Source organism: Canis aureus, chromosome 35 (genome assembly GCF_053574225.1).
Source record: "Canis aureus isolate CA01 chromosome 35, VMU_Caureus_v.1.0, whole genome shotgun sequence".
Taxonomy (NCBI): Eukaryota; Metazoa; Chordata; class Mammalia; order Carnivora; family Canidae; genus Canis; species Canis aureus.
The window spans coordinates 4,581,552-4,601,502 of NC_135645.1; the positions used below are offsets into that span (position 1 = coordinate 4,581,552).

The window sequence follows — 19,951 nt, forward strand, 5'->3', positions numbered from 1 at the left end:
AAATTTTTAAATAGAGGAGTGACTTTGGTCTGAATGTCATTTTTTTTCAAATGTCTATTTCTTGGTTTTAATACTTAACATAAAGCTCTTGTGTTATAGGCAATGTAGTGTTTGGCAAGGGAAAAACTTAAAGATATTCGAAACAAAATAGAATTAGAAATAAATCAGGAAAAGACTCATTGATTTTTTTTTTTTTTACTGTGTAAAATGTACATGGCGTAAACTTGGCCATTTTAACCATGCTTAAGTGTCCAGTTCAGTGGCATTAAGTGCATTCACCCTCTTGTGCAACCATTACCACCACCCATTTTCCCAAACTTTTTTCACCTTATGAACCTGAAACTCTTTACACAATAACAATATTCCTCATCCTCCCTCCTCCTACCCCAGCAACCACCATTCTATTTTCTGTCTCCATGAATTTGACTATTCTGCGCACCTCCTAAAAAAGTAGAGTCAAGTAGTATTTGTCCTTTTGTGCCTGGCTTACTTCATTCAGCATGTCTTCTGGGTTCATTCACTGTGTCGTGTGTCAGAATTTCCTTCCTTTTTAAGGCTGAATAATATTCCGTTTTACATATGTACCACATTTTGTTTTTTGTGTTTGTCTGTTAATGGGCGCTTGGTGGCTTCCCCCTTTTGTCTATTCTGAATAATGCTGCCATGAACCGTACTCAAGTGCTTGTTTTCAGTTCCTTGGACTTTATACCCAGAAGTGGAACTGCTAGGTCATAGGGTAGCTCTATTTTTTATTTTTTGAGGACCCTCCATACTATTTTCCACAGTAGCTGCACCAGTTTGCATTCCTACCAACAGTGCACAGGGATTCTAGTTTCTCCTCGCCAACACTTGTTATTTTCTGTATTTTCTGTTGTGGCTTTTTTTTTTTTTTTAATGACCATCTTTAAAATGTGTTTTTATAAAAAGAAAATGAAAATTATAAAATTATAAGCAGCAGCAGAGAGATGTCAGCAGGCTGATGAACAATGGAAAGTGAATAGATGATTGGCTGGCTTGGGTTTAAAGCATCTTGTGTTGTGCTGTGCCTGTAGTTCGGGGAATGGACAACAAGGAAAAGAAGTCAGCTTGTGCTGGAGAGTTCCTAAATGACTGAGGAATTGAAGGTATCAAGCACTTTCAAAACCTAGGTTGTAGAGTAGAGCTGAAAACTGGAGGGTTGCTGGTAGACAGGTGTAATTTCCGTGTCCCCAACACCACCACCAAAGCAGCAAGAGTCTCCTTTATAGAAACGGATCATCTCAAGAGAGAAGATCCACAGATATTGATAGTTGAGGGTTTTTACCCAATCACTTTACTGGAAGGTCCCACACATTGACAAGGCCCCACCTGTGTGCCTGGATCTTTTTATTTCTTCACATATGAGAAACCAGTGAAGGATCATCAGATGCTTAAGGGAAGCCTCCGTTATGAAAGAGACAAAAAGAATAAAAAAAGGAACCAAGTAGAAATACACACCACAGAAAACAGAACACGTTAAGGAAATTTTATCTTCCCTTAGAGATAAGGTATTACTTCCATTAAACAAGAAGAGGATATTATTCAAAACAGCTTTGAAGAGCCGAAAAAGAAAGAGGTTTTTGAAATTGGTGATAGTCAAAATGGTAACTTCAATAAACTGGAAGATAAAACAAGGAAAGCTCCTGTAGAGAACAAAAATAGGGAAGAGGAAAATAAGTGAGAAAAGAAATGTAGAAGGTCATCTAGTTGGGCTAATATCCAACTCACAAGAGTTCCATAAAAAGAACATTAAAAAAAAAAAAGACACAGCAGAGAGCGAATTGTCAAAACACACAAATTCCTAAGAATTAAAGAGAGGCGTTGCCAGCAATGAGAAGACCTATTACCAAAGATCCAATATGGTGAGTGATCAAAGAAGGCACTGCACGAAGGCAAATCATCATGACATTTTAGACCGTCAGAGATAAAGGGAAAATTCTACGAGTTTAAAAGTAATAGACACACACACACACACACACACACACACACGCAGCATGTGAGAGATAAAGGATCAGCATGGCATTGTATCTTTGTATCTCTCAGTAGTAGCCTGGATCCCAGCCCCATCGCCTTCAAATTCTATGAAACGATGCCCTCAAAATGCCAAAGAAAGAAAATTTTCCATTTAGAATTCCATTCCTGAGTGTAAAGTCAGAATATTGACACTCAGAAATGCCAGGTTTGAAAGTTGTAACCTTCTATGCACTCATTCTTAAGAAACCACTGGAAGAGGCTGTGTTCAGCCAAAATGACAACAGATCCCAGGAAATGCCCTGGGGATGAGGAAGGACCACCATGCACCAAGCTTAGCATCTAGTGTAGACTGGAGGAGGACAGAGTATTCCAGGAAGGATATTTCCAACGGAGGGAAAAATAAAAGCAAGTGACGCATTAGTTATGCGATGTGCTTGACCATTGTTGAGAAGCTTATAGTTCTCCTAAGGAGTCGAGGTTCTTTAAAAAGTAAGAAAACCCAAAGTATGGCAGTTATTAACTCCAGAGAAAAGGGAAAGTTCAAGAAATTTAATTGTAATAGACCCTGTAGCTTGGCAGTGAGCAAAGTTACGATGAAAAAACACTATACGTTGACACAAAAATGGTGATATAATTATTAGGGGTTAGGGGAAGGGCTCGTGGAGGGCGGGGGATTTGACAGCTAAAAGCGCAGGTTCCATCTAGAGAAATTAGGAAGTAATTCCTGAAAAGAATAAAATAGTAGTTACGTAAGGCTGTTTAGAAACATGGGAGAAAAGAAACACCAGAAGAAATAGCGGCAAGAGTTGAAGATGACTCACTCAAGGAAGTGGAAATTGGGGGTGGCCGGGGTGGAGCAGAGGCCTGATTTTTCTTGTTGTTGTTATGACTTAGAGTACCAATGGACATTTTGACCATGTGTGTGTATTGTCTTATAAAAAAAAATAGATTTGGGGCACCTGGGTGGCTCAGTGGTTGAGCATCTGCCTTCAGCTCAGGGTGTGATCCCAGGGTCCTGGGTTCAAGTCCTGCATCAGGCTCCCTGCAGCTTCTATCTCTGCCTGTGTCTCTGCCTCTCTCTGCATCTCTCATGAATAAATAAATCTTTTTTTTTTTTTTAAAGCAGATTTGATTGTGTTTTTCATCCTGACAGGCCCTCAGACACTGCCATTGCACGAGACCCAACTTTTGGCTCCTTATGTGGCGTGATTGTCTCTGCAGACCAGGACGGTGTAGGGCAGCTGGAGCCTGGAGATGACGTTGTGCCACAAAGGAGCAAACTCCCGTGGCTGCTCCCTGCCCCTTGCGCCAGGTCTTCTCCAACAGCAGCCCAGAGACGCCGTCCTGGCCCCGATGGATGCAGTGGCAGGAAAGGTCCCGCGTTCAAAACTGCACCCGCTCCGCCCCCCGCCTCGCAGCCCGCCAGCTGGGGCAATGGGGGGAGCGCCCACTCTGTGTGGTGGGGTGCCTGGGGAGCAGGTGTCGGGTCCGAGGAGCAGCCTGGAGAGACAACACCAGAAGTCAAGCCAAAGGGGCCAAGTCAAGAGGTTTTCGGGTTGTTGGGACCCTTGCCTTGTTTTTGCCCATTTCGGCCTTTACACAGAGCAACCTCAAGTTCTCAGGGCGCCCCCTTTCCAGGACCCTTTCCAGTATGATCTGCAGCCGATTTCAGAGCCGACGGTATCTGTGCTTCACTGCTGGAGGGGTGAGGAAGGAGGCATTGCCAAATGCTCTGTGTTTTGGGGGAGCAGTCCTCTGCTGCATCTGCTGTCAGTGAAGTATGTCTGTCTGTCTCTCCAGGTCCAACCACGACTGGCGAGAGACTCCAGATTTATTACCCCAGATTTATTTCCTTTCTGACGCTCACCCATGCCCTTGAAATTCCAGGGCTGCATTAGTCAGTGAGGCAGAAATGAGGGGATCGTCTCTGCCTGAGAGATGCACACGGTGCTACAGGAGTGGATGGATGGTGCAGTCAGCGCTACAGGCTGCATGTTGGTTTTCAAATGTGCTGTGTGATGTCACATTAAAACACTGATGATTTTTCTTTTTTTTTTTTTAAGATTTTATTTATTTTTTTCATGAGAGACACAGAGAGAGAGGCAGAGACACAGGCAGAGGGAGGAGCAGACTCCATGCAGGGAGCCTGACATGGGACTCGATCCCGAGACTCCAGGATCACACCTTGAGCTGAAGGCAGACGCTCAACTGCTGAGCCACCCAGGGATCCCCACTGATGATTTTTCAATTGGGATTTACCTCTTTGGTGGAAATAATAAGCCAATTCAGCTAAAGCAGAAGGTGTTCTCAGTTCAAGCGTTAGGTTTTCATCCGGTTAAGAGTGTAATGCCTTGAAGTTGTCCTTAAGGCCATGAGTTGTAAAGGATGAGGCCCAGCAAGCCTAGACGTTTACAAGGACTAAAATTGCTTAGGACATTTTCGCATGTTAATAAAGCTGGGAGCTGAATGGGTTCTGGGGTACCTTATTCTGAAGAATACTTTGAAGGGAAGAGGGAAAAGGTCTAACCTTTAGGCATTATTAATGTGCTCTTGTACTTGTGCTGATCTCATCTGATCATAAACTTTTCCATACAAGTGGATACTGGCATCATCCCATCTTACAGCTGTGTAAACTGAGAGCCGAATAAGTTAAATAACTTGCCCAAGGTCAGGCACCTGGTAACTGGTGCAGACAGCATCCATGTACAGGTGTGTCTGATTCCAGAGGCTGTACGCCTTCCCAAGTCAGACAGGACTCTTGGGTTTTTTTCTAAAGATCTTATTTATTTATTCATGAGAGATGCAGAGAGAGAGGTAGAGACATAGGCAGAGGGAGAAGCAGGCTCCCTGCAGGAAGCCCGTCATGGGACTCGATCCCAGGACCCCAGGATCACAACCTGAGCCAAGGCAGACGCTCAACCACTGAGCCACCCAAGGGCTCCAGGACTCTTGTTTGCAAGTGACAGAGACCACCTCCAACTGGGTTAAGCAAAAGAGATGTGCTGTCTTATACTATGACCCTGAGTCCAACGCAGTTGTCAGGCAAGGTCTCCATCTCTCTTCTTCACTGTGTGCGTGACATCTGATTCAACAGATGGCTTCCTTCTCTTGGGAGGGGGCAAAAAATGGGGGGGCAGGAGTGGGAGACAATGGCTGTAGACACCTTTAGGCTTACATCTTCCCGGCTTGGGATCTCTTTATTCTAACTTGAAACTGCAGGGAAGAGCTCTGATTGGCTGGCTGGAACCATATGTCCATTTTTGGAGGCCACGCATATTGGCCAGGAGGCAGCTGGCCGACCAGCGTTCCCACCAGACTCACATGTGGTGCGTGGAGGGGGATGGGGTGTGCAGCTTACACTGGGGAAGGTGAGCTGGAGATCTTGAGCAAGTCAAACAAAACCCAAGCCACAGCACTTACTTGTTCAGCCTCTACAATGTCACATGCCTCCTATTAATTTTTTAACGTATCTGAGAACGTATCTCAACTTGGTAGCAGAAAGGGTGAGCTCCCTGGCCAGCCTCACCCGCTGGAGAGGCCATGTCCTTGAAAGCCATCGTGAGAGCTAGTCAAGGCAAAACCCCAGGGCTTGGTGTCAAGAAGCTTCTGGAAAGGTTGTAATAATCCCCAACCACCCCGGAGCAACTGGGAGTTCAAACAGGAGGACACTCATGCTACATGGATTTTGGAGGTACTAGGAGAGCGTCAGTGTGACAAGTACCTGATTATACTTAGGATTCTGTTTCTTTGTTGGGCTGCTTAGGAGGTTTTGAGGTTCTTTTTTTTTTTAAAGATTTTATTTATTTATTCATGAGAGAGACAGAGAGAGAGAGAGAGAGAGAGGCAGAGACACAGGCAGAGGGAGAAGCAGGCTCCATGCAGGGAGCCTGACGTGGGACTCGATCCCGGGTCTCCAGGATCACACCCTGGGCTGAAGGCAGGCACTAAACCACTGAGCCACCCAGGGATCCCCGGTTTTTAGGTTCTTGTATCATTAAAATGGAATCAAATTTAAAAGTTGCATGCCTTGATAAGCTTGATCTAGATAAAAAGAAATAGATTTTTTTTTTGGCGGGGGGAAGATTCAGGAGGGCCTGGGTATAAGCCAAGACTGCAAAGACATCACCTGCCTTGTGCTCTCAGTGGGAGAAATGTGAGGTTCTCAGACTTGCAGGTCTCGGGGTGCAGGGGTGCCTGTGTCTTAGTTCGTGGAGAAAGAACACTTGCCAGAGAAAGCGAAAGTGGGCTGATCACAGAGGGAGACTTTCGGCATCTGTCCCTGAAGGCATATGTGGTGTTGGCTGAGCCGGTTTGAGGAATGGTTCTTTACATTCTGATTTTATTTCTCATAGAAACGCTTTTGTCCTCCTTGTTTCACAACTTGGACTAGGGGCAGGGTGCATCCGGCAGTTTCAGCTTCTCACTAATTGCTGTTTTTGGCCGGTGTAACCTCTTCCTGATGGATTCTGTGTGTTCAGTGAAGGCTTTTGACTTTTGGCAACGGGATTATTCAAAGTGCCTGCCTGTCTACAGGGCCGTGTGCCAGATGCTGACACAGACACAGGCCCCTCAGCTTGGTCGTGCCAGGCCCGTGGCTCGCCCTTCACTCTTCACCCTCATAATATACCCATGATGTCAGTTTTACAGACATTTTTTGTGGTCTCATTTGTTTGGGGTGTTAATATTTTCATTCTCTTTTCTGTGCATCATATCCATTTATTTTTTTTAAGATTTATTTATTTATTTATTTATTCATGAGAGACACAGAGAACAGGGCAGAGACACAGGCAGAGGGAGAAGCAGGCTCCCTGGTGGGGAGCCTGATGAGGGACTGGATCCCGGGTCCCCAGGACCACGGACCTGAGCTGAAGGCAGATGCTCAACGACTGAGCCACCCAGGTGCCCTTTATATCCATTTATTATCTGAGTGAGCTTATACTTGGAGATGGGGCAAAGGATTCTTCTTCAACTAATTCCTTCTTTAACTAATAAACCATGGGTTTATTTCCTATTATTTTTTTCATTTTCAGATCACCAGTCCTGATCTAGAGGTCATTGATCATAGGGGAATTTATTTATTATCTAAGAAGCTGCCTCCAAATGGGGTAAGAAGTTCAGAGTCAGAAAGAAAAAAGAAAAAAAAATTAAGTTCAGAGTCGTGTGCTATCAGCGGCCAGGGAATTACAAGCAGGTAGACAGTCGTGTTACAGCATCGATGTTGTCCAGCTCAGGGTAGGCATCCCCCGGACAGGTGCCCGTAATGTCTGTCCTCCAGGCTCAGCCTTTCCCAGCATCGATTCAGTTACTCAACGAGATTCAAACAGATACTCATTGGCAACCCCCAAGTCTACTGTTCTCGGCCCCAAGATTTTTTAGCTCACGGTTCATGGCTTCTTTCTCTGTCTTGCCGGCTCTCCAGCATCCCATGGGGCAGCCCGTTTTCACCGTGGCCTCAGTGCGGCCCTGGTTTCTCTCCTCCTGGTCTCCCTCCACCTCCCAGGGGGGCAGAGCCTCAGATGCGCCTCCTGCCCGACCTGGCCGGTAGATATGTCCGCATTGCTGCCTCGTGGGCTTGTGGTGCATGTACAGGGACAGACCTGTCCAGGAACAAAGGACTTGCCGTTGATCATCAGAAACAGCAAAATCCACCCCCTTTTCTACTGCCCACCAAGCTAAGAAAGCAGATGTATGGCTCTGAGTCTTGCCAGGGCTGTGGAGACAGGGAATCTGTCACTACCCTGGGCTCGGGTTATGGTAGCCTATCCCAGAATCGACTGGAAGCCCTTCACACACGTCAGAGGAAAACCAAGAAGCCTTAGTGCCTTTAAGAATGTCTCCCTTTCAACCAGCGAGTAAATCTCAAAACAGCACCAGCTTCTGAAAAAATGTCCTTCAACTGTGACAGGTAGGGGTAGTATTGCAACTGAGTAGCTGCCCACTTTCTCCTCCTCATCCAGCACATGCAGGATGAGCCCCCCCCCCCTTCCCTTTAAAGGCCTTTTGAGGACGTAAAGGTTTTTGAGGACATTTTGTGGAGCTGGAGCACAATTTTACTATTTTAAACTATTATAGGGGTTATGGTTACTATATCTTTATTTTTATGACAAGTTGTTGGTTATGCTCTTGATTTATTTGACCCCAAGCTTTTGTTCAAGAACACAACCTCCAATTAAATGTGGTTAGTGTGGCAAAAAATATGATTCTCCTTAGAATGACCCTCTACGGGGCTGTTTCCAAAAGCTCATTATGGTAAAAAGTCAGGGCTGCCTGTCCATGTCCATGAGCATCTCTCCTTGCGGTCACTTGGCTTTCCTGTATGGAGGATTAGAGGGTAGGAAGGCTGTGGGCTGGACCCAGAGGAGACTGGAGGGAAAAACTAGAAGCTAAGTGGGTCACCATGCAGAAGCACACTACCTGATGGAAGGGGCCTTAGGTATCAAGGGCTATTTTATCGTTGATGAAAGAAGGAATTACAAGGGGCTAGGAAGCCAAGCCAGTCCCAGGACTCAGGTCCTGGCTCTCAGCATGCCCTCCTTTATCACACTGAACATCCTACGGGTGTCCTGGGCACACGCATGGCACTAATCCAGTCTATCTGTGACTGTTCAGGTGGCCGTAACAGAAATACCATGGACTGAGTGGCTTAAACAGTAGAAATTTATCTCACAGTTCCAGTGGCTGGAAGTCCAAGATCAAGGCACCACTAGAGTCGGTATCTGGTGTAGGCTTGCTTCCTGGTTCACAGGTGGCTGTCTTGTTGCTGTGTCCTTACATCATGGGAGAGGTGAGGGGGCTCTTCATCATCCCTTTTATTAAGGGCACTAATCCCGTTCACGAAGGCTCCAATTTCACAACCTAATCATCTCCCAAAGGCCCAATCCTGATACCTCCTAATACCATCACATTGGAATTTAAGTTTCAACTTCTGAATTATGGAAGGACACATGCATTTAGTCTTTTTTTTTTTTTAAAGATTTTATTTATTTATCCATGAAAGACACAGAGACAGAGACACAGGCAGAAGGAGAAGCAGGCTTCATGCAAGGAGCCCGATGTGGGACTCGATCCCGGGTCTCCAGCATCACGCCCTGAGCCGAAGGAAGACGCTCAACTGCTGAGCCACCCAGGCATCCCTGCATTTAGTCTTTTGCACTGCCCTATTGTTACTCTGGGGGAACAACCCAAGACTTGTATATGGCATGGCCATATCTTTTATGGACCCTTTGACTTTTTCTCAAAGTGGAGAGCCAATATTGCTTTACCTAGAAGAGATTTAGGGTCTATCAGGGAAAGACACTTATCAGTGCTTTAGGTTCTACAGTATTTATCTCACCAAAAAACATGATTTTACAGTGAGACAGCCATTCAACTTGGAGACCAAAACTGTGGCCCCAGATCTCCATTTAATTTGCCATTTACTGACTAATCATCACTTCTTTGGGCCTCTTTCCTCAGCTCTCTGGGCTTTATAATATGATTGGCTGTGCATGCTGTCACTGACACTGTTGGAGCCCCCACCCCGCCGCCCCGGCCCCCTTTACCAGGCCAGTATACACATTCCCAGCTGGTGTGTTGGCTAAGGGTTCACAGATGTGGTTCCCTGAGTCCATATTTCAGGTTCTGCTTCTGGGTACCCCGACCTAAGACACTTCCCTCATGTGTTATAAGAATCAAATAAGACCCTATATGTGAAGGTCCTCTAGAAACTAATGTATTGGTGATTTTTTTAGCATGGCCTTGGACTAGACTATAAAAATCCTAGCTGTGGCTTCTTGGCTGAAGGCCTGGGAAGAAGGCAGACAAGACACCCAGGGAAGGCAGGGCGGTTGTCTTGCGTCCCGTCCCGAGGATATGAGCCCAGGCTTCTTTCTCTTCCCCACCCAGGAGTCTGTCCAGGATAGGGGGGCAGACAATAAAAATGGGTTTATGTGAAGCTGATTGTCTTTAGGTAATGTTAGCTAGTGGTTGAATTGGTTTCTCTCCTATTGGGAAGATAAGAGTTGGAGTTGCAATTCATTCAGACCTCGGAATTGAGCAAGGTCCCAGAAATCCTTGCCTGTGCTTCAGATGCAAGGTGCTACAAAACCCCTGCTGCAAACTGCTACTTTCTAAGAGGCGCCGGTTTCAGCATATTTAAAAATCTAAAATTTATTTTAACAGGACATTTCAGAGGTAAATTGGTGGGGGCAGGGGGCAGTGTAGAAAGCCAGAGGAAAGTGAAAGGACAGAGGGAGCTGAGTCCCTGGAGTCTGGAACACTTGCAGTGTCCCCAGTTAATCATTGATGCCCCCAGGGCTGCTGGGCCACCGGAGTCAGCCCTGCTGCAGGGGGCCAGAGTACTTGCTAATGGAATGCTAACCATGCCTTTGGTGTAGTTAATGATTTATCTCCTCCCATTACAGTGCTCTACACTCCCTTTCTATGAAGCTGATAGAAGGCTATGTAATCATCTTCTGAAGGTTAGGCTGGCCATACCCAGCAGGGCAGAGGAGAAGATAATGGTGATTCACAAATTCACTATAGGACCAGACTTTTAACAGGCTTTCCTTTGTAGGAGAGTATATTTCCTTAGTTTTCTAAAAATATGCTGACATTCCTTTGTATGAACCTTTGTGCCAACACAGCATCAGAGGATGACATGATTTTATGTGGCTACACAATATTTGTCACCATCAAAGATGCGTGTTTATTTGTACTTTTATTTCCATTGCTAGATTTAAGTTCCTTGAGAAGCTCAACAAGTTAAAGAGTGTTTGTGCTGTATGTTCTTTATATATACAAATATAAAAGAAACGTGGGTCGCCTGGGGTTGGGCATCTGATTTGATTTTGGCTCAGGTCACGATCTCATGGGTTGTGAGATGGAGCCCACGTTGGGTTTCACACTCAACTCTGGGTCTGATTCAGGATTCTCTTCCTCTGGCCTTCCCCCGACTCATGCATCCTCTCTCTTTCTGAAATAAATTAATTAATTAAAAAGAAAGAAACACATATTTTCATTTAATTTTTTTTTCTATTTTACAAAGGCCTGGTATGTTATTTGCAGAAATACCAGAAAATTATTGCTCAGTAAAGAAAAAGAGGAGAGACCCAGAGACAACTACTGCGAACTCTTTGTTTCGTATTATAATAGATGTTACACCTCATCTGGCCAAGTGAATATGGACCCCTCACCACCATCCACCTGCCAGAGGATATGAGTGCTTTATTGTCGGCTTCCGGGGAAAGTGACTTCAGAATCTAAGCACTCTCTCACAGACACTCAATCTCTCTCATGAATATGATTTAGATTTTTAATAGGAGAAGGATTTTTTGTTTCCAGAAGTTATAAATAAGATGGATAATATTGCTTTGACGTCTTGATTATTTTTGTTTTTTTGTTTTTGTTTTTTTTAATCAAGGCCAGACTACAAATTAGTGAAGATGGGGAGGCAGGCCTTGTGAGATGCATAAAGTGGCACTGACGGGGTGACTATAGGATAACCCAAGAGGGGGATCGTTCACTTTCTGTTTCTGCATTGGCGAGCTCTCTCCCCTTTGTATGGATGCTCTCTCCTCTGTGCTGACATAGCATCTTCTCTGACCTTGCTGGGGTGTGAGAAGCCATTGGAGGCTCTCTTTGTAAATTCAACTTGGGGTCACCCAGCACATTTTGGTTTTGTTCTGTCCATATCCATTGTCTCTTGCCTTGCAGTGGACACACATGGGTAGGAGCTGTTGCTACCACCATTTTATGATGCAAACAACTTCTTTCTCAGGAGGCTTCTGTGCTGTCTGCTGTGCATTTTCCAGTGCTAAAATCCCTTAATTCTGGGTCCCAGGCTGTGCACTGATGGGCCAGTCTGTACCCCTCTCCTCTGAAGACGAGTTCCTTCTGAAGGGCCTGTTGTTTCAGGGGTTAGAGGAAACTTCTTTGTCTGAAACCCAAGGTGACTTCTTTTCTTGGAATTTCTCTCTCTTAATTTTCCCCTCTTTGGAGAAATATCTTCTCTCCAACAGGTTACTATAAGGCTCACATGTGTCAGGTACTTAGAAAAGCGCTTAACACTTTGGTCGCTGCTAACTAGTGTTAGAGACGTTGCGGTCTAAAGCCACGCTGCCCCATAAGAACATCAAGCAAAGGCACGTGTGTTGTAACTTTTCTAGTACCACATTAAAAAAGTAAAAGAACAGGTGAGATTAATTTTAACAATATATTTCACTTTACCCCACATGTCAAAAAATACCATCTTCTCAACTTGTAATCGATATTTTTTAATTATCAAGATGATTTTACATTCTTTTTTCCATACTAAGTCTTCAAGACCTGATGTGTAATTTACACTTACAGCGCAGCTCAGTTAGGACTGGCCACATTTGGAATGTTCCACGTGTGGCTCTCGTGGCTACCATCTTGGGCCACTCAAGTCTAGAAACTTGCTGCTCAAGGTGAGTTCTGGAGACCAGAAGCATCCGTATCCTCTGAGACCTTATCTGAACTGAAAAAGCTCAGGCCCCACCCCAGACCTAGAGAAGCATAATCTGCATTTTAGCAAGTGATCTATTTGCATATCCAAATAGGAAGCACTGGTCTAGAATGTCCACACTCAGGCCTCACCCCCTGGGATCCTGATTTAATTGGTCCAAGGTAGGAGCTGGACACTAGCATTTTTTTTTAAAGCTTCCCCTGGTGATTCTAATACGCAGCCAGGCTTGAGTCACTTGTATAGTGGGCTCCGGAGCCCAGATGCCCGGCTCTGCCACTTTCTACCTTTGAGATACCGAGAAATCCACAAAAAGACTCTCTGTGCCTCAGTTTCCTTGTGTCCCGAAAGTCTTATCTGTTTCAAGGGATGTTAGGAGGATTAAATGAGTTAATACGTGTAAAACACTCAGAACCACACCTGGCATAGAGGAAGCACTCCTAAAGTACAAGCGCTCACCCTTTCTTCTTTTCCTTGAAGGTCCGGGGTTACCCAGAGCCCCAGGTGACATGGCACCGAAATGGGCAACCCATCACCAGTGGGGGCCGCTTCCTGCTGGATTGTGGTATCCGGGGGACTTTCAGCCTCGTGATTCATGCTGTCCGTGAGGAGGACCAGGGAAAGTATACCTGCGAAGCCACCAATGATGGTGGTGCCCGCCAGGTGACAGTGGAGTTGACTGTAGAAGGTGAGTTTCAGGAAGCGAGGGCCGTGGTGGGAGATGAGCTGTCAGTTTTCCCAAGGTCTGCAGCTCCTGCTTCTGTCCTCTCTTGGGCAGAAGAGAAGCCCCCAAGAGAAAGCATGCCCATTCATGAACTCAGGACCTTTTAGTCTAATGAGGGAAATGTGGTTCCTGTGAATACAGGGAGGCCTCCCAGGAGACACTGTCAAACTCACATTACCCCAGCTTTCCTGCTCCAGCCTTCCCATGGCTTCCCCTCACACCGAGACTGAGATGGGACTGCCCGCGGGGCTCTCTAGACCCACCTACCTCTTCCCTCCAGGCTCTCATCCAGGCTCCCTCCACTGTGGTCCTGCTGCCACCGGTCCCCCTTCCTTGAGCTAGCCTCAGGGCCTTCTGCCATTCCCTGTCAAAGCAAGAGCTCTTTCCACAGAAACTTCCTTCAGCTTTCTGCTCACCTGTCCCTTCCTTAGAGGACCTTTCCGACCACTCCATCCCCAGGACTCTCCATCCTCTCACTCCCCTCGAATATTTTCTTCTAGGGCCATCACTGCTTCCCATTTTTTTAATTCTCTCCTCCACCCTCATCTCTAACTAGAAATGCTAGGAGGCGAGGGGATCGATATTGTTTCTGCTGTATCTCTAGCATCTAGAAAACTTTCTGGCACAGGATGGATACCAAGCTATTTGGAGAATGAATGAACAGTGTTTCTCATCATCTTTACCAAGTAATGCTCTCCTAGTTATAAGAATATTGTAAAACTCAGAAAAATATATAGGAGATAAATCCACCAGTGTGTTAACACTAATTATTTGGTCTTTTTCTCCCCACTCTTTACGTAAAAGATTCTATCAACCTTATAACTTCCGGGAAAAACATTTGACCTTAAGTAAGACGGTTTCTTCTGCTGCTTGTGTATCCTCTCACATGCTGAAGCCTCTCCACTGGAGAACACATTTCCAGTTCAGTCCACTGGCTACTGCTTAAAGGCCCGATGTCCGAAAGGATGTGGGGGGTTTGTGAGACCCTCAGAAATATGATGAGGTTCCCTTGACCCTCACAGGCCTTTCTAAGGGCTTATAAACCAGAAGTTCAGATTGACTTCTCTCTCGGGAGACAGTCTTCCCAACCTCGTTTTAAGAAACACTGTATGTGGGCATTAAGGTAGCCAGGGAAGGTTCCAGAAGGGGTGAGGTGCACCTGGGCCAATGCTTTCTCTGCTTCTCTACATCATGGAAAGAAAGACAGGCTATTTCACGGAACAGAATGTACATAGTTCGGATGCTTTCCCCAAATTCTTTAACTGAGTGACTCATTCCTTTTAATGACCTTCAACTGCCTGTGGGCTGGAGCATTCCAGATGGAAAGTGGCCCCCAGTCAGAGTCTCTGAATGGCCCTCATCTTGGAGGCTTCTGGTCTTGTGCTTTCCCCTATACTTCTCAATATCCAAACGTTGAGTTGAGGCTCACAAATAAAAATTATTTTCTCCCCCATTGTATTAGTCAATTCAAGCTGCCATAACAAAATACCAGATGCTACATGGATTCAATAATGGAAACTTATTTTCCCACAGTGCTGGAGGCTGGAAGTCTGAAATTGAAGTCCAGCCCGGTTTGGTTTCTGGTGAGAGCTCTCTCCCTGGCTTGTAGATGACCACTGTGTCCTCATGTGGCAGAGCGAGAGCTCCAATGTTTCTTCCTCTTTTTATAAGGGCAACAGCCCTACTAGATTAGGGCTCCACCATTATGACCTCAATGAACCTTTATCTAAACCTTCTCCCAGGCCCTATCTCCAAATACAATCACACTGAGGGTTAGGGCTTCAATTTAGGAATTTGGGTGGGAACCCAAAAATTCAGTCTATAATTTCCCTTTTTGGACTTTCTGTTTATTGCTGGCAAAATGGAAAATTATGAATCAGAGGTCCAAGGGTCTGGTCCCAGCTTTTGCCAGTCATATGTGTAACTTTAAACCTCTGGACCTCTGTTTCTACAGAATAAAGAGTTTAAATTCCATGGTCTCTATAGCCTGGGCTAGCCTTTGTTTTCTGTGATCTATTTTAAAGGAGTGGAATGGGTTAGGCATACAGAGGAGGTATGTAAAACCCGGGTAATATGAAACCTTTTTTTTTTTTTTTCCAATTCCTATTATTGATGAAGTTAGAGCTGATGACCTACTAAATTTTTTCCTGCTTAGTTAAGATATGGGCAACAGGGAAGATAGAAGGCAGGAGAGCTATAGAGGAATAAGGGGAGATGAAGTCTCTCAACTCTTTTGGTCTTAATGTGAGGAGACTGAGGCCCCGACCACTTAAGATCCTAGGACATAGAGAATGGCCTAAAGGATGTAGTGTCTTTAAATGTGAGTGGCCCTCTATACATTCTGCTTCTGCATCAAAGGCCATTTTCTACTGATGTGTGGCTTAGAATCACCCCATAGACCACGGGCCTGGAAGGGGGTGGAAATTCTTACAAAAGGGATCCAGCAGCGACCTGCCTTCTCACCAGCTCTGTGCTACGCTTCTAACTTGAAAAGGGCAGAGGTCCTAGAATTAAGAGTCTAATTCCTATGTGAAGACTTTGACCCCCTAGAGGTCAAGCTCAGAAGGCAGTGTTGGTAAATGGTCTCGGATTTTAGCTCCACTCATTTCTAACTGTGAGGAACTTCACATTTCAGAGCCTTATTTCCTTTCCTGTAAACTGGAACTCACAGCTGCCCCATGGGGTTGAGTAAGGGTGGGTGCGCCAGTGCCAAATAGTAGGTCCCCGTAAATGTAGTCTTGTGATATTCGAATCTGCTCTTAACATCCTGAGAGCTACTTCCAGAGAGAAATCTCTGCATGGAGAGTAGAGGAACGTGCTCCCTCATCTTATTTCCTCTTTGGTAACCAGGGCCGGGAAACATGCAACATCATCCGTGAGCACACGTGCCTTAACCATAGGACTGTTTGTGATCTTATGCAGTGGGATGCAGCCCTAGTGTTGGCCCCAGAAAGGCTCTCTGTGGCCAGTCCTGACACTCCCCTGCCTCCAGAGGGCTGGTCCCAGAGACTTGGTACAGAGCAAAGAAGAAACATGGCATCTGGCCTCCAGGAGATTTCTCTCCAATAGAGGGGCCACAGGCCTGTTCTCCAGCACAGCTTCCCATAGAAATATAATGTGAGCCATGTATGTAATCTTACATTTTCTAGTAGCCACATTTAAAGAAACAAGTTAGGTCAATTTTCATAAAATATTGTACTTAACCCAGTATATCCAAGATACCATCATTTCAACATATAGCCAATATAAAATTATCAATGAGATATTTTACATTCTTCAGCCTTTGAAGTATATTTTACATTTACAGCACATCTTGATCTAGACTAGTCATATTTGAAGAGCTCAATAACCACATATGGCTAATGCCTATCATGTTGGACAGCTCAGATCTAGAAGCTTCCACTTGAATAGAGATAAACAAGGCTTACACAGAGAAAAAAAGAAACCCCACATAAGTGAAGAAGGTGCTGAGTAGTCCTGGGCAATCACATCCACAGAGGGAGCCTAGAACTTGGGGTGGAGGGGTGGTGCTGAAATGACAGGTGTGCCCCAGACGTGGTGGTCTGAGTCTGAGAAGGCCCTTTGGGTTCCAGGGACCAGGGAGTCACTCAAGTCATTTCAAGGAATAGAGGGTTAATTTGAAGACTTGAACTCAGGAGCCCAGGGTAAGCCAAACTGGCAGGCAGAGAGGACATCCAAGCCTCCGGATGGCTCACACTCACCCTACAGGATTGTTTAGTGCAAACTTGGGGACACCCAGATCCCCCTGGGAATCTTATTAAAAATGTGGATTTGGATTCCATGATTAAAAATGTGGATTCTGATTCCATGTGTCTGGAGCGGGGCCTGAGTGTCTGCAGTTCTAACCAGTCCCAGATGATGCCCATGCTGCTGGTCTGTGGATCACATTTTGAGTAGCATGGAAGGATCCCATTACTGATGTGATAATATTTAGCCTGAAACAGTGATTCTCTAATGCAAGCATGTCTCAGAATCACCTGAAGGGCTTCTGAAACTGCAAACTGCTGGGCCTTGCCCCAGAGTTTCTGATCTAGTAGGTTGGGACGGGCTCAAGAATTTTCATTTCTAACAAGTTTCTTGGTGATGCTGATACTACTGCATAGTGGGACCGATACTTTGAGAACCAGTGGGCTCGTGCTTATACCTAGTTAGGAGACTCCGGAGAGACAGAATCGATCGTGCATATATATGTGGAAAGAAATTCGTTACAAGAAATTCGCTCACACGATTATGGAGGCTGGCCCAAGAGCTGTAGTCAGTAAGTTAGAAACCCAGGGGAGTCAGTGGTGTAGTTCTCACCCAGGTCCAAAGGCCCAAGAGCCAGGAGAGTTGATGGTGTTTCAGTGCGAAGGCCAGCAGGCTCCAAACCCAGAAGAGGTGATGTTCTAAGTCAATAGCAGAGGAAAAATCCATGTCCCAGCTCAGAGGCAGTCAGGAAGAATTTTTCCTTATTTGGGGGAGGGTCAGGCTTTTCATTCTATTCAGGTCTTTAACTGATTGGATGAAGCCCGCCAACATTAGAGACACCAATCAGTTTTATGCCGTCTAACATTTCAGTGTTAATCTCATCCCCAAACACCCTCATACAGGGGTGCCTGGGTGGCTCAGTTGGTTAAGTATCTCTTAGTTTTGACTTTGGTTGTGTTCTCAGGGGTTCCCTCGTAAGATCAAAACCCAGATTGGGCTCTACGCTCAGCGTGGAGTCTTTTTGTGCCTCTCCCTCCCCTTCTGCCGCCCACCCTGCTTGTGCAGGCAGACTGTCTCTCTCTTTCTCAAATAAATAAATAAAATCTTAAAAAAAAAACACTTCCATACAAACATCCAGAATAATGTCTGACCAAATATCTAGGTACCCCATGGCTCAGTTAAATTGACACATAAAGTTAACCATCACACCTACTAAATACTTTATTAGAATATTCCTGGATTATTTCATGGAATCTGACACATTTCTCCTCTTTGAGCTATCCATTAGGAATATTAGCTAAATAACACGGAGCTGCTGTAAAAGCAGTGGTGTGTGATATGGGCCAGAAAGGCAGAATGGAACACGTGCACATAGGTTGTGAGAAAGGAGCCACAAAGCCAAGGGAAGATGTGCAGAGACCAGGTATAATATAACCAGGGCTAGCTCGCTTCCAGTCCTTCTTCTGCGTGGCTAGGAAGACAGGGATTGGTCCTCCTGAGCACAGGTGCCCCCATGTGCCAGCCTGCACCGTGCAGGGCAGGGCGATGAGAATAAAACATGGCTGAGGGGTGCTTGCCCCATTTACAGGCCCATGGTCATGGCAGGTGTCACTAGAGTGACCATTTATCTGGTTTATGCCTCCTCATTATAAATAGAATATCCTTTGACTTTCAAAAGAGTCCTAGTTTGGAAAATAACTTACATGGTAATCCTCGCCCTGCTTGATGCGTCCGGTGCACTGGGCAGTTCGAAAGCCATACAGGTGATGTTGAGAGTAATTCTAGGGGAAGGGGAGTAGCAAGAGTGATAGTTTCACAAGATGGGGATAAAGTTTATTTTCATCTCTGAAAAATAAGTTCCAAGCCATTAACCACTCTGCATTAGAATGCAATGAACAATTTTTTAAAAGTAAATTTTAAAAGAATGAATATATATCCACTGGGGAGTAGATATGACCAGGAGCTCCCTCCTCTAAGGGAGTTTTCTTTGAAATAAATAGGAAGGGCAAAAACTTAGGACCACCCCCAACCTCCCCACCCCCCACACCTTTCTGGACCTTGGCCATCACTCTTTCTTCCCTATTAGATACCCCTCTGTGGACTTCTTTCCCCAGCTTCATCCCCTGGAGGGGATGGGTTCTGAGGCTCTGCCCACTTTTGTCTCTGCCATATAACAAAGACACATCCCCTCATCCTAGAGGGTCTCCTAGGAGTTTGGAGCGAATCTCGGCATCCATGGCCCTGTTCACGGCTCTGCTCCTCCCTGTGTCAGGCACTGGAGACAGAGCAGAGCAACTGAGATAGGGTCCCTGCTCCCTGAGAGTTTACTTTGTACAGAGAAAAACTATAGGTAACAAATAGAACTTTTGTAGTAGAATTAAGAACTCCCTGACCATGTGCAAGAAAGAGGGTAGGTAGCAGGCTGCCTAGACTGTGACAGTAGGAGGAAGAGTGACCTCATGTGATGAGGTTTAACGGGTAAGGGTGGCCCTAGAACTCAGCGTTCACTGAAGGGTGCTGAAGCCGGAGTGTTTACCCCCGCTTCCCCCTCTATCCTTACTTAAGGGCTTCTTCCTGAGACATGAACTCTCTCCATCACTCTGGCTTGTCCTCTGTATGATCTGAGTCTGCTCCTGAGACCAGAAATAAAGCCCCAAAGAGCTGGGGGGGGGGGGCTTTTTGCAGGCTTATGTTAGAGGGATAAATGGTGCGAGAGTTAGTGGGGTCAGCAGAGTCAGGATACGCCTGGAGAGGCGGTCGGGGTCTAGACCCTGGTGAATGGAAAGCCATTGGAGGGTATCGAGGGAAAAAAATGACATGATTTGATGTAGGCAAAATATCTCAGTAAAGTGTGTGTATGGCAGGGGGTGTCACTGGTCTCCTGTCTTTTAAACATCGATTTCCTGGAAATTGAGAAATCAATGTTTCTGTTTCCTTGTAGAAGGCATTTCCCAGATCCGAACCAGAGGGATCAGGGTGCTGGATCTTTCAACAGCACATCGGCCAATGAAATGATAGAAAGCAACTCACCTCTGCCCTTCATCTCCACGTCACTTGTTTAGCTT

The 19,951-nt window shown here is 45.6% G+C and overlaps 1 protein-coding gene across 3 annotated transcripts in view; it reads left to right on the top strand.

The window, feature by feature from the left end:
- Window positions 1–19,951, top strand: part of MYLK (myosin light chain kinase) — a 203,415-nt gene that overhangs the window by 58,170 nt on the left and 125,294 nt on the right. For all 3 annotated transcript variants that reach the window (XM_077884311.1, XM_077884310.1, XM_077884309.1), the window contains one exon: window positions 12,935–13,142. Coding sequence is in view for 2 of the 3 variants with exons in the window: in XM_077884310.1 (XP_077740436.1) it covers window positions 12,935–13,142 (208 nt within the window). In the remaining variant the exon portion in view is untranslated. The remainder of the gene's footprint in view (window positions 1–12,934; window positions 13,143–19,951) is intronic.